Source organism: Cupressus sempervirens, chromosome 8, assembly GCF_028749045.1.
Source record: "Cupressus sempervirens isolate cs-2001-9-10 chromosome 8, ASM2874904v1, whole genome shotgun sequence".
NCBI lineage: Eukaryota > Viridiplantae > Streptophyta > Pinopsida > Cupressales > Cupressaceae > Cupressus > Cupressus sempervirens.
Window position 1 is genome coordinate 634,428,038 of NC_143125.1, and position 13,574 is coordinate 634,441,611.

General features: G+C 36.8%; 1 protein-coding gene, 1 long non-coding RNA gene and 1 pseudogene across 3 annotated transcripts; 2 read left to right on the forward strand and 1 right to left on the reverse strand.

Moving 5' to 3' along the window:
- The first annotated feature begins 6,298 nt into the window (after positions 1-6,298).
- LOC149544026 (pto-interacting protein 1-like) lies at positions 6,299-9,781 on the forward strand. Of its 2 annotated transcripts, XM_089798651.1 has the most exons (4): positions 6,299-6,494; positions 8,049-8,124; positions 8,225-8,278; positions 8,417-9,781. In XM_089798651.1, the coding sequence occupies exons 2-4, from the start codon at positions 8,061-8,063 to the stop codon at positions 9,658-9,660; spliced, it is 1,362 nt and encodes a 453-aa protein (XP_089654777.1). In that variant the 5' UTR covers positions 6,299-6,494; positions 8,049-8,060; the 3' UTR covers positions 9,661-9,781. The 2 variants fall into 2 exon arrangements, with proteins under 2 accessions (XP_089654777.1, XP_089654778.1); XM_089798652.1 differs by lacking the exon at positions 8,225-8,278 and having other exon boundaries at positions 6,342-6,494.
- Positions 9,782-10,395: 614 nt separating this feature from the next.
- On the forward strand, positions 10,396-10,965 carry LOC149544027 (G-type lectin S-receptor-like serine/threonine-protein kinase At1g61550; annotated as a pseudogene).
- Positions 10,966-11,299: 334 nt separating this feature from the next.
- Positions 11,300-13,336, reverse strand: LOC149544028 (uncharacterized). Its single transcript, XR_016355259.1, has 2 exons — positions 13,059-13,336; positions 11,300-12,752 (listed from the first exon to the last, which is right to left on the reverse strand). It is a non-coding gene; the product is annotated as an uncharacterized LOC149544028 (long non-coding RNA).
- Between the last annotated feature and the right edge of the window lie 238 nt (positions 13,337-13,574).

Consider the following 13,574-nt stretch of genomic DNA (forward strand, 5'->3'; position numbering starts at 1 on the left):
GACTTCCCATACTATTGCAGAAGACACCTCTCACTGTAGTATTGCTCATCATGGCCAAACCATCAAAATTGAGTTTAATCTAGGACTTGGGGGGAGGTGCCACATCCTCTTCTTTCTAGCCATAGCTTTGGAATTATCAAATTGTGCCATTATTGGGCCTACGTCCCAAGCAGAAGCCCAATTTATGTCAAGTCTGCCTAGGGGTTCGAGCGAGGCTTCCACCACTAGATCCCATTGCATTCTTTTAGAAGTCTGATAACCTACTGGGCCACCCCCAAACTAGTAATGGCTTGTTCCCTAAAAATTCTATTGTTGTGCTCCTTCCAAATTTTCCATGAGACATATAGGGGAAGTATAGACCATAAGTTTTTAAGGTAAGGGTGGGCAGACAGAGTGTCCTAGTGAATGAATTGTTACAGCTCTCCATCAACACACCACCTGACCTCCCATAAGGCAAGGACCTCCCTCCACACCTCCGAGGCAAAAGGGCAGTGGATAAGAAGGTGTGGAATAAATTCAGAAGGAATTTAAGGTTGTCCACTAGAAGAAATTTATCTTCGATAGGATCCAAGGGTGCCAAAGCTTTCTCCACTCTCCTTGGGCCACCTCCCCCCCCCCGAGACAACAAAGATAAGCCGACTTCACTATGAAATCACTTGAGGAGATAAGTTTCCAAATCAAAGAGTCCTCCATTGAGGTGAGGGGGATCCAATAGTTCTAAAGAAGGTCTTGCAGTTCTAGGGCAAGGCCCGTCTTCATGTGCTCTTTAATCCATTGTCAATATGGGGTGATAAAGCTTTGAGTCAAAGAGCCATACAATCTAGTACAAATCTAGTGCAAAGGCATGAACTTAGTATGCATGAGAAGGTTGTCTTGGAGCCATTGATCTTCCCAGAAATCAATTGAGTTTCCATTCCCCATGAACCAGTAACAACCCATCCTTAAGATTTTTCAGGTGTTTACCCCATTGTTCCAACTTTTGGAACCTTGTGGGAGAGCATGTGCCCAAAAGCAAGTGATGGAAAGATAACCCTCCAAGGTACGTAGCCATCACAATGTTGCACCAGCTACCCTGATAATTCATCAATTTCCAACAAATTTTGGTTAGGAGGGTTTATTCATATGTCATATTCTTTTTATATTCAAGCCTCCAAGGACTTTAGGGTGACAGAGTTTCTCCCAGCTCACCAAGCTCATCCTAGAAGGGGCTTGATCTGATTTACCATGACCTTGGCAAGAACTTTATAAATTGTGTTGCAAAGGCTAATGGGTTTGAAATCTTCAAGCCATCTAGGGTCCTCCGTCTTAGGGATAAAAGCAATAAAAGTCTAATTCAGTTCCTCCAATAGTTTTCCTATTCTAATAGAGTCTCTAGTAGCATGGATCACATCATACTTGACAATGTCCCAGAATTCCTAAAAGAAAACTGGAGGAAACCCATTAGGATTAGGGGCTTTGTACTAATTCATACTAAAAGTTACCTTTCTAACTTCTTCTTCCTTGACCTTACTAGTCATGTCCTCATTCATCTGGTCATTGACCATCGGCTGAAATGGTCTCAGGGCATCAGTTTGCAAGATACTTTTGACTTGGGCAACCAGGGGGTTATACATTTCCTAGAAATAGGAATTAGCTTTACCTTTCGTCTCTTCCACTTTGTTTACTTCTTGACCACTATCATCCAACAACATGTTAATTATGTTTCTCTTTTTTCTTCTTTAGGCTGATCTATGAAAGAAAGTCATGTTTTGGTCACCCTCCTCCAACCATTGTACCTTAGATCTCTATTTCTAGAAGACTTCCTCCCAAATCAAGATGGTCTCCCATTTGTCCCGACACTCCCTCTCCTCCTATTGTTGCTCAACACTAGCTTCTTTTTAGTAGACTTCTTTTCTTTGGAAATGTTCCCAAATGAGGATTTTCTCCATTCTCTCACCTCTTTTCAGATTCTATCGAGTTTTCTAGCAATATGAAACATGGTTGTACCTTCCACTAGATCCTTCCAACATTGCACAATACAATCTCTGAACTCTTTATGTGAGTGCCACATGATCTCATACCTAAAGGGCCTTCATCTAGTTCAAGTTTGTGTCCAAGAGAGAAACAACATAGAGTGATCTGATATGGTCCTTAGATCCACCTTTAAGGAAGTGTGTTGGAGAATGTCTCATCGAAAAGAGATGAAGGCCCTGTCAAGCCTAACCTTAATAAAAAATTTCCCCAATCTAGTGTTAGACCAAGTAAAGGTAGAGCCTTGAAGATCAATATCAACGAAATCATTCCTTCTTAGGAAACCCTCCAAGTCTTGATTGTTATTAGAAAAGCCCTCCAAGCACCCCATTTACTCTGAATGGTAGAGCAAGGTGTTAAAATATCCCATGCATAAAATATTTTCTTGTCTCATGGAATCAACCACTCTAGTAGCCTCATCCCAAACAAAAAGTCTACCATTATGAGTGTTGGGGGCATAGAAGTTAAACAAGTTCCAACTACTAGTTTGGGAGGTGAAACTCATGACAACAAAATGGGTATTAATAAAGATAACCACAACCGCCACTTTGTTTGGATTTGACATCGTAGTGATGCTACTAGAAGCTCTATTAACATCACTATAAGAAAATTTAGCACCTGGCCAAATGTAATTAGCCACTCTAAGAAAAACCTATTTAGACATTTTCACTTCATGTAAAAGGATCATAATGATCTTTTGTTTGATTTCTTACTACTTCCTAGGGCTATTCAACCCCCTCACATTCTAGGATATGATATTCATCTCTTATGGTTATGGGTTTCCTTTAGGGTTGTTTGTTTAACCTGTACTATATCCTTTTATGTTTCCTTTTGACGGATGTTCTTGATCAGAGATCTCCCAACCCTTGTGGTTGATCCAACATCAACCGTATTTCCTCCCCTAGGCTTTCTCTTTGGGACCGTCCATTCAACATCATTCCTAAGAAAGTCGAGGCTTGGGCCATTATAGGTGGGGGAAAAAACTTCAACAATACCTGGTACATAGACCACCAAGGTTTCATTTGTGAGTGGGGAGCCAATCCCCAAGTTAAGGGGTGGGATGCAAGAGTTAACAACTCCATTAGCCACCATTTCTTTGTTCAGCAGTCCTCCACCCAAATGAGGTAGTTGGAGGATCTGTGTGTCAACAATTTCTCCCTCTTCATGTACAACAATGTCCTTTCTGGCGGTCTAATTACTTATGATGTCCTCACCCTATCCATCGTCATTCACTTTCATAGGGGTTCTAACTTTCTCATCATTTTTACTAGGGGCTCCTTTCAAATTCTGAAGATTCTCCATGCAAGTTTTAGTCAAACTTACTAGTTCCATATTCTAATGGGTTTTGGATGCGGCAACTATTTCAGCTATTTTCGAGGTTTCAACCACCTCTACACTAGGTGAGGAGACTTTGTTCTTGATTTTCTCACACTTCGAGCAATGCACAAACAAATGACCAAAACTACTGAATTTTTGGCAAAAGGGAGCAACATTCTCATAGATTAACAATTGTGACTAGGTACCCCATTTAGACTTTAGATCCACTATGGTTGGTAAGGGTTTGTTCATACCCACATTCACACAAATATTGGTGAAGCCCAGTTTAGTCTTTGAGACAGTAATTGAATTCATTTTAATGAGTTGTCCAAAGGAGTTACCAATCCATCTAAACATACACCTGTCCCATAATTCAAAAGGAAGCCCAAGCAATCGTATCTAGACCGAAGCATATCTATGAAGATCATTTTCTAGGTTAAATCCTAGTTTCCATTTCGCTGGCAGCAAGTGGTGTTTGCCAAAATTCCATGATCCTACCACCACAGAATCTTGATCCTTTTCAGTCGTGAAACTAAATAGGAAGATGGAGCCAACCATCATAGAGATGGATACCGAACTTGTTAGTTTCCACTTTTTCAAGCACCATTTTCTAACCATATCCATGGTAGGTTGGAATGAGATAAATTTTCCAACAAGGCACAGGGTAAACCCTAAGGAAATTGATTACACCATAGAATCAAGTAGTGAAATTAGAGGTCTAGTGGGTCCTGAGGTAAATGTGGGTTTCTCACTAGAGTCCACAAGAGGCTTGCATTGTACAACAACCTCTAGCCAGTTTGACTTGGGAGTTGTTGTTATCGCAACTGCCATCATGGGAACAACCAAGGGTTTGGGGCCCAAACATGCTTAGTCATCAAGAATGACACAAGGATTTGTCAAGACAAGAATGTCCTCCTTATGTAGAACACAACCATTCGAAGATTTAGCAACCAGCTCCAAATCCAGACAAAGGGGGCTAGTTCTAGTGGGGGGGTGGGGTGGAGGGGGTCTATCTCTCCCAAGATTGAGAGGGCATGGGAGCGGGAAGAAGGCCAGGCATGGTAAATTGTAGATTCTATAGTGTAGTTATCATAGTGGATTCCTACAAAACTATTGAAAAAACACAAAACAAAAGGAAAACATAACATTTCTTTTTGGATGGTGCAAGATGCTACACCCTTAGTACTCTTATATTACTAGAATTTTTACAAGATTAGGGACTAAGTGGAGTTTTACAATGACATTCAGATAACTTAAAGCATTATTGTTGTCAAAATAAAGTTAAAATTTGAACTTAAATTTTCATAAAATTTTATTGAAAATTTAATAATTTCATCACAGCTATAGCCATCATCCATTGTAATTATCTTTGTTTGAGAATATAAAATATTAGTTTTGAACTATTATTACAATAAGAACAATCTATCTACTAGGGTCCATTTGTTTGGTGGAATTGGAAGGGAAGAGAAATTTTTTAATACTAAAATTGACATATTCTATATTTCTTTCTTATAAATGAAAATGGAATAGGTATTTGTGTATTCTACTTTTACCCTCAAATCAACATTCTTAATTCCACCTAAAACCCTAGAATTGGAAATCAAATCCCAATTCCAAATCTTTTGTTCTTCTTTCTCAATTTCAATTTGCAGTGGGTTTTGTCTCCCCTCTACAGTCCATTCAACAGGATTAGACCACCATTTTGAGTCAAATCAATGCGATCTCAATCCCCATTTTGTGGCTCTAACATCTTGTGGTGTTTTATTTTAAAGGAAGCCAATATTCCTCTTGGTGGACCATAGTACTCCATAAGGATAGGTATTTGTGTATTCAAATTGTACCCCAAAACCAAGATTCTTAATTCCACCTCAAACCCTAGAATTGGAAAACAAATCCCAATTCAAAATCTTTTGTTCTTCTTTCTTGATTTTGATTTGCGATGGGTTTTGTCTCCCCTCCATGGTCCATTCAATAGGATTAGATCACCATTTTGAGTTAGATCAATGTGATCTAAATCCCCATTTTGTGGCCCTAACATCTTGTGGTGTTTTGTTTTGAAGGAAGCCAATATTCCCCTTGGCGGCCCATAGTACTTCATAAGGATAGATGTTCCAAAAACTTTAGCTAGTAGTGTTTTATTGAGAACCATAACCCTAGATCCACATGACATTTTGTGGTTGCTCCATATTTTCCATGTACCCTCCTTAGAACTAATGACATGATTGGAATCAGTGAGGGAAAAGCTTGAGCATGCTAAAATTGTTGAGGAACACAGTTTTGCATCCTTCCAGAGTCGATCCTTGTGCATCAAACAAAAATATATTGTTGACCTAGAAGAACCTATCAATTGTTTCCCTTTCCACCATAATTTAATCTAAGATCAAAGGTGAAACTAGAACTTCCCTCACAACCACTTACAATGCAGGTTAACAATGTGGCACTTATAGCCCATTCAACATTGTCAACATCTTCTACCGATGACTTAAGGAAGATAACTGGGAATCATTTTTCTTGTATTTTTTAAATGCAATTTGGGCATGACATGACACTAGAGTAAGACATTGCTGCAAGTGTGCGAGGTTGTGACTCGAAAAAAAAATTTATCACACATTATCTATCCATTTTCTAGTTGGTATTCCAATTCCTGATTTATAAAACCAAACAAAGAAAATGCATCCTTTTACTCATCTTTCAAGTGAACCAAATGAATTCCACCATATTCCCAAAACCATAATCCAATTCCAACATTATTATATTCCAACGTCTTCCTTCGATACTCCTCAATTCCCTGGAAAGCTTATCCTTAAAGTCATTAACACTATTCATATCCTCTTCTTTGACTTTGAATATTTAATTCAATGTCTTCCTTCCGCGAACCTCTAGTTTTACAGACAAGACAAAACACCTATACAGATTAATGCCCTGTTACGTTTTCACCACGTTTATACGAAAATACCACGCAGTTTCTCCAACATGTAAATAATTTGACCAATTCCATTTCAGTCCGATAATTTGACTTGGCTGCCCTTGAGAAGTAGCAAGGAAAAACATTCGGCGATTCTGAACCTGTAGGTTTGTTTTTCATTGCAACTGAGCTGTGTTGATCAGAAGTTTTCAATCATGTCTTTAGATCATTTGTTGCTTGCCTGGATCTCATTTTTCTGAAGGTATGCAATTCAGATGATTCAATCCTTTCACAACATCAAAACGATCTCTTAATTGCATTTTATAGGTTCATATAATTGGATTATTGGGTCTATCCCTTTAAAATTGGTGTTAACTTGTAAGATTGTTTTGTTTTGTTTTTATTTGATTATAGACCACGCTTCTCTAATATTCTCATTCACATGGATTGAATCTCAACAAAGTCGTAAACCCTCTGTTTCATGCTCGACATGTGCGGTAGAAACTTGTAGGGTGAAGTTTTCTTGTCACCTCTCCATTGGTCCTGTTTAATTCAAGTATTCTCACTTTCTTCACCCCACCAATGTACACGGCTTGTTGTTTGAGCTTCCACAGAGTTGGGCTATATCTCAGCCACAAAAACTGTTGAGCTTTTATCAGATTCCAACATGTCATAAAAAAAATTTCAATGACTGAATCAGATTCATCACCAAACTGCTCCAAAACCCTCTTTCGAGCAGCCCAGATATCACATAAGGGTGAATCTGAAGTAGGATGAACAACTCTCAGTTCAGGGTGACTCATTACTTCATAAAAGCTTAAAGCTCCAGAAATTTCCTTGACTCTAACCAGTTCCCATACCGATTGTTGAGTTTTACTTTTAAATGAGCAGATAGAATTGATAAACATATCTAAAACAATTAAAGGAATTATAGTTTAAATCATACTTTCAGGTAGCAGAAATGGTGATGATAGTTTAAAGGTTTTATTTATTTATGTAGATAAAAGGTAGCTCATGCAAATTGAAATTATAGTAGTAAGTTTGTGAATTTCATAAAAAAATTATTTTTCTGTAAAAAATAATCTGATAACACAAAACTAATATTGCTCTCTAAGCAACAGAAACTCGGTACAGGTAAACAAAAACACATATAGAAGCATATACAGAGAAAAGATTTCAAATGTATATAAACCTGACCATGGAAATGCATAATCAATACTCATCACCACATGTATTTCTTATAAAAACAAATGGAGAAAGAAATTATAAATTTCAAAATATATTCATCATTCACAGGCATTAACTATATCCAAAATCAGCATTCCACGTTCATCCCATTCGATATCCTCTGTCAATTTGAAGAGCTCTTAAAAGCCCATGAACTAAGGGTCCTCTCCTAATTCTATCAGTCCTGCATCCTCAAGTGCTTGATTTACTTTTGAAGACAATGACCGAATTCCCAATAGCTACCCAATTAATTCATTACCAAATTAATTCGAATAGCTGGAAACTAATCCAAATAACTGCCGCAAAACCTAACAAGAACAGAAGTAAAGCAAATAATTCAATAACAAACAACTATAGTTGGACAAAACCGAGGTTCTTGCATCATAATGATAGTTTGCTTTTCAATCAGCAGACCGAATTCAAAAGTCCCACAGTGATTGTGAAATTCTATGAGGAAATAAGAACGATGAAAAATTTATTATTAGAGATCACTATTGAAACCAGTTTAACTAGATAGTTAATAATTATATATAATAGTTGAAAGGATGTATTATTTTTTAAACATTACAAAACAATTTCATTTTAGCAGGCAAAAAGGCCAATGACAAACTTCCAGTGGATTCAGGATGGTGGTACATTGCATCAGACAGATCCTCCCGAAGATGGTAAAATCTTTTAAGTTGTTAGAAAAATAAAGAAATTCATGTCTTTACTTTTTCTATTCCATATAAACTAATGACATACATTCATCCTTTATCATAATAGGTATGCAATTGTTTAATAACTATTTCAAAGTCACAGCAATTACTGTTGCAATTAGTAAGTAATCGTAACTTTCCAAATATACTTTCTCTACTGTTAAGCGTTTAACGCTAAACAACTGTCATGTACTTCTTTACGTTTATAATAGCGTTTGGCAACAGTATTGATTTTTCATCTTATTTTCCTCTCTCGCAGTTGCTGCAGTTGTGCTAATATGTAAATGCTACATCTTGTACAAGATCGTGAACACGTTCATGTACAAGTTCATGGAGAGGTTCACGGACAAAAGTGGGTCAAAAGATGAAGAAACAACTTCTTCAACGATAAATGCAGAGGGGAAATCTGGTGTTCATTTGGATTTATCAAGCAATCTGCAAATGGTGCCCTTTATAACAAATTCTTCTACTAACACAAATGGGATTGCAGGCAGAGGAAAAATTGTAGGGATGCATGAAGATCTCTCCAACAACCAGGAACTGGTGCCAAAACAAATTTATTCAAACCTCACACTAGATCAGATAATTGAGATCAAGAGCTATTGCCATGAGTCTAACAAAATTGGAGAAGGAAGCTTTGCACGAGTTTATAGGGGGGTCTTCCAAGGTAAAGATTTGGCTATAAAGGAAATACAACACAGATCCCCTGATACCAAAATATGGGTGGCGAATGAAGTTGAACTTTTGCAGGAAATGAAGCACATAAACATAAACAAGCTTTATGCTTGGTGTATAGAAGAAAATATATCTTATTTAGCCTATCTGTATATAGATGGATGTTCTCTAGATGACTACTTGAGAGGAAATTGTATAGGATTTAGCTATAGTTGGGAGCAGAGCTTCAGCATGATAATGGGTATAGCCAAGGGAATTGAATTCTTACACTCAAATAAGATCATTCACGTTGACATCAAGCCTCAGAATATCATGGTTGATGTCAATGATAATGAGGCAAAGCTTGTTGATTTTGGGTTTTCCAGGCGTGCAGACTGGGAAGGTACACATCGGTCCACTGATAAAATTATAGGCACCAAAGGCTATTGGGCCCCGGAGTATTGCTTGAATAATAAGCTTTCCTATAAAAATGATGTTTACAGCTTTGGAATTGTTGTGTTAGAGGTGATAACAGGGCAGAGACATGTTGATGAAGCACGAGGCTCCAGTCAGTTCCATATTCCAGGATATGTAAGACACATGGTAGAGAACAATCGTTTTGAAGAAGCTGTGGACACTAAAGTTAAAGAGGAAGGGTGGGACATCTTTGTTCTAGAAGACGCCCTTGCTGTTGCAAACATAGCCCTCAGGTGTACTCATCCTGATAAGGCCAAGCGACCTTCTATGAATCTTGTGCTCGCAGAACTCACTTTGATAATGAGCAGAGACCATAACAGTAGTACTTTTGGACAAAAAGAAGAAGAAGTTTCATTGATAATGTCTAGATGAATCAATACAATTACAGGGTTTTTAGTTAACCCTGGGTTGTAGAATGTGAGAGAGACTCTATTTTGTAAATTTGATTTCAGTAAAATTAATAGCAACAAAAAGTAGGTACATTGTTATAGCAGTTTGTATGGCAGTTTGTATGAATGATTGTTGTCAAATTGTTTAAAAATCGTAAATGTCTAAATAATGGACAAACATACAACAAAAATACAATTATAAAAATTGCAACTCTATTTGTCAAGAATCTTCAATATAGTACTATTTTTAAAGTAGTTCCCTACAAAAATTATCTTAAAGAATAAAAATGGCATCTACTAATACAGTGTGTCCAGGGATAAAATGCTAGACCTTATTCTTTGGAGTTTGGACCAATCTTCTCAACTTCCCCTATAGTATTTCTTAACTAAAAGAAATAAAATATACTATTACTTAAGTCCCTCACAACTAAAAGAAATAAAAAGGATGATAATGGACAGCCCTATTAAATTTCCTACTAACATTAAATAATTTAGATACTAAACCATTAACAACACAAAATAGAGACAAACATAACATACCCAATAATCCAATTTATAACTTGGAAAACAAGACTATTATGAAGCAGCATAAGTCTAGGGTACATCAAGCTAACCTTTTAATAATCCTTGAACACGTATGTCAATTTGTATAACAAAATTAAATTGTGAACGTAATATAGGTAAGTTTATCATTGCAGGATGGGGAAGAATTGTAAAGATGGAACCAGGTCTCTCCTACACAAATTACCAAGACCTGCCACTATTACCTACACAAATTTATACAAACCTCACACTTGATCAGATACGTTATATCAAAATCTGTTGCAATGCGTTTCACCAAGTCGGGGAAAGAAGCCTTGTAAGAGTTTACAGGGGCATCTTCCAAGGTAAAGATTTGGTAGTAAAGAAAATAGAACACAGATCCCCTGACACAAAAATATGGGTGCAGAAGGAAGTTGGACTTCTGCAGGGAATGGAGCACATTGACATAAACAAGCTGTATGCTTGGTGTATAGAAGCAAACATACGCTACTTGGCCTACATGTACATAGATGGATCTTCTCTGGATGACTATTTGAGAGGAAATTGTAGAGGGTTTTCCTACAGTTGGAAGCGGAGCTTCTGAATTATAATGGGTATAGCCATGGGACTTGAATTCTTACAGCTAATTAAAATCATTCATGTTGATATCAAGCCTCAGAGTATTATTATGGTGGATATTATAGATATAAGTGGTAAAGTTTGTTGATTTTTTATTGTTTTTAGGAATGTAGATGTTAATTGTTAGGGTTTTTGTTGTATTAAAAGATTGATCTGTCAATGCTTGATATAACCTCTAGATTTATAGAAAACAGAGAAGATAGTTAGATCTATGTTACGAATCAAGTGAGTGATGCTGACCCACTGCCAACAATCTCCCTCCCAGCGTTATTCACTAAAGCTTGAAAGGAATGAAATCTGTGACCATGCTCTGATAGCACTTGTTTACTGCTAGGGTTGTCATTGCACCAACAGATTTGTCTATCAATGTCCAATACAACCAATAGACTTACAGAAAACACAAAAAATTGTTAAACCATTTTGCAAACCCAACAAGTGAGGCTAACACACTGCCAACGGTAGATTGAAAGAGCACACAGATAAATTGATAAAACAATAGGCACTAAAGGCTATTGTTCCAGACTACTGCTGGAATAACTACCTTTCTATAAATATGATGTTTATAGTTTTGGGATTATTCTGTTAGAGGTAGTAACAAGGCAGAGATATGTTGATCAAGCACGAGGTTGCAGTCAGTTTCATATTCCGAGAGATGTAAAGCGCATGATAGAAAACGATGGTTTTGAAGAAGCTGTAGACTCTAAACTTCAACAGGATAGGCGGGACATTTTGATGTAGAAGAAGCCTTCGCTGTTGCAAACATAGCTCTCAGATGTGCTTATCCTGATAAGACTGGACGACCTGATATTAGTCTTAGAGAGGAGGGAGAAGACATTGCAATTGAAACAACCATGTACCTTCTTCTTCTTCTGCAGTGCCCTCACCAAATTTGGCCTTTAACTTCTTTTCTAGTTTGGAGGTAGTCTTTAACTCCATATCCACCTTTGATCTAACCACATTATATGTTCCAAAATGTGGTTCACTTTGTCCACTTCTTTTGCTAGTAGTGCAGTTATAGTTGTTGATGCCTCATCTATATTTATTTCATAGCCAAGAGATCTTAACCATCTAACTCTTGGTATGGAAGCTTGAATGTATGTATAGTCATTTACTGCAAAATTGTGAACTTTTAATTGAAAAAGTTAGATAGTAAAATATTTTCCATAGGTCACAATTTTGGAGACAAATATTATAAGCTCTATGACTTGTTTTTGCATACGGTTTTTACATTTCTTCTTGTTTTTCACTATGATTTATATATATATTTTTATTATTTATTATACTTCATTATCTGAAACTGAAACTTAAAACGACCTGAACCTAAAACCCTGTGCAATCGTTACTTATCTTGGAGCCTGAAGAATGGAACCCTAACAAAGAAGAAGAATATAAAGGAGAGAAAGCTTTGAAATGTATCTGCATTTGAGAACTGGCACATCTTTCTCCTCTGATCTGAAGACATGAATATTCCCTTTTTCGTTTGATAGAACCGTCAGCTCAAACCAACTTGCTTTCATCTGCTCATAAATTTGAAACTGAAACTTGTCACTTAGCTCCATTACTTGCAACTAAATTTCTTTTTCCTTTTCTCTCTTTCAAGGCTCTTCTCGAGATTATTCTCACTTGGATGAAGTAATAGATAATTGCAACACTATACCCTTGGCCTGATGTTCTCATGAAAATATTACTCTGTAAAAAGTCAAAAACTGCTACATTCTGCCCCTTTGTATAAGGAATAATCATCCCTAGTAAAACTTAAACCCAATGACAATCCCAGTTCAATATACATCCGTGCTTCCTGACACACAATAAAATGCAGTATTCGGTCTCTAGTCATTTTGTCCATTAAAATGCCTCTATATATATTATGCCCTGCTCGATATTCTGTCAAACATTTGGCAATCAATATCCAACCTGCACAAGTATATGCAAGAGATAACCTATCAATCACACTGGGTGTACAACCTGCACAATTTATTTTCACATCCATCACAATTTGCATCTCTCAAATATAATATTCCCATGACAATCATATTCTTGTTCACACTTGTAGACTAACATCAAAAGAATGGAACCAATCTGTTATAAAATTCAGGCACGCAATTTCTTCTTCCGTGCACCGAGTTGAAGAGTGCCCGCATGTCACAAAATAATCATTTTTCAGCTGCGTATACTTGGCAAAATTTTCAATGCATCTCATATCTGGTACAGATATTATACCTTCTAACAGTGCAGTCATGGCTCTTTCACATAGACGACACCTATTCTCACTGAGATATCATTTCTGTTTAGTAAATATCGTTTCTTTCCACCTTGAAGGCTGCGTTCCAGCCTTGAGGTTCATTGATGCACTCCTCTGGAGCGTTTAATATGCTTGGGCGATCTGTCGATGAAAAATGTGGCAGAAAAATTTGCCCTGAAATGTTATATCGTTGGAATGGACCATTTTATGCTTCCAACTGTCCGAAGATTAAACTCTCCGAGACTTGGTAAACTTGTGAAATATGTAAATGAAGATTTAAATATAGCACTTGCACCTAAAGGAGGCGCAAGGGATATATATCTTGATTAAAGGTATAAATAAAGATTTGTATAATAAAAAAATGGTTGATATTCAAACATGTATCAATATATAAGTCAATAAAATGTTATAATTGATAAGATATAAAAAAAATTGATGAATTTGAAGAAAGAGCATAATTTAGTTACGCCGAGAGGCGTTCTATACAATGGCAG

Coding starts and splice junctions, on each gene's coding strand:
- LOC149544026 (XM_089798651.1), top strand. CDS start 8,061: ATGACAAACTTCCAGTGGATTCAGGATGGTGGTACATTGCATCAGACA. Junction 8,125..8,224: donor GACAGATCCTCCCGAAGATG/GTAAAATCTTTT, acceptor TTATCATAATAG/GTATGCAATTGTTTAATAAC. Junction 8,279..8,416: donor AGCAATTACTGTTGCAATTA/GTAAGTAATCGT, acceptor CCTCTCTCGCAG/TTGCTGCAGTTGTGCTAATA.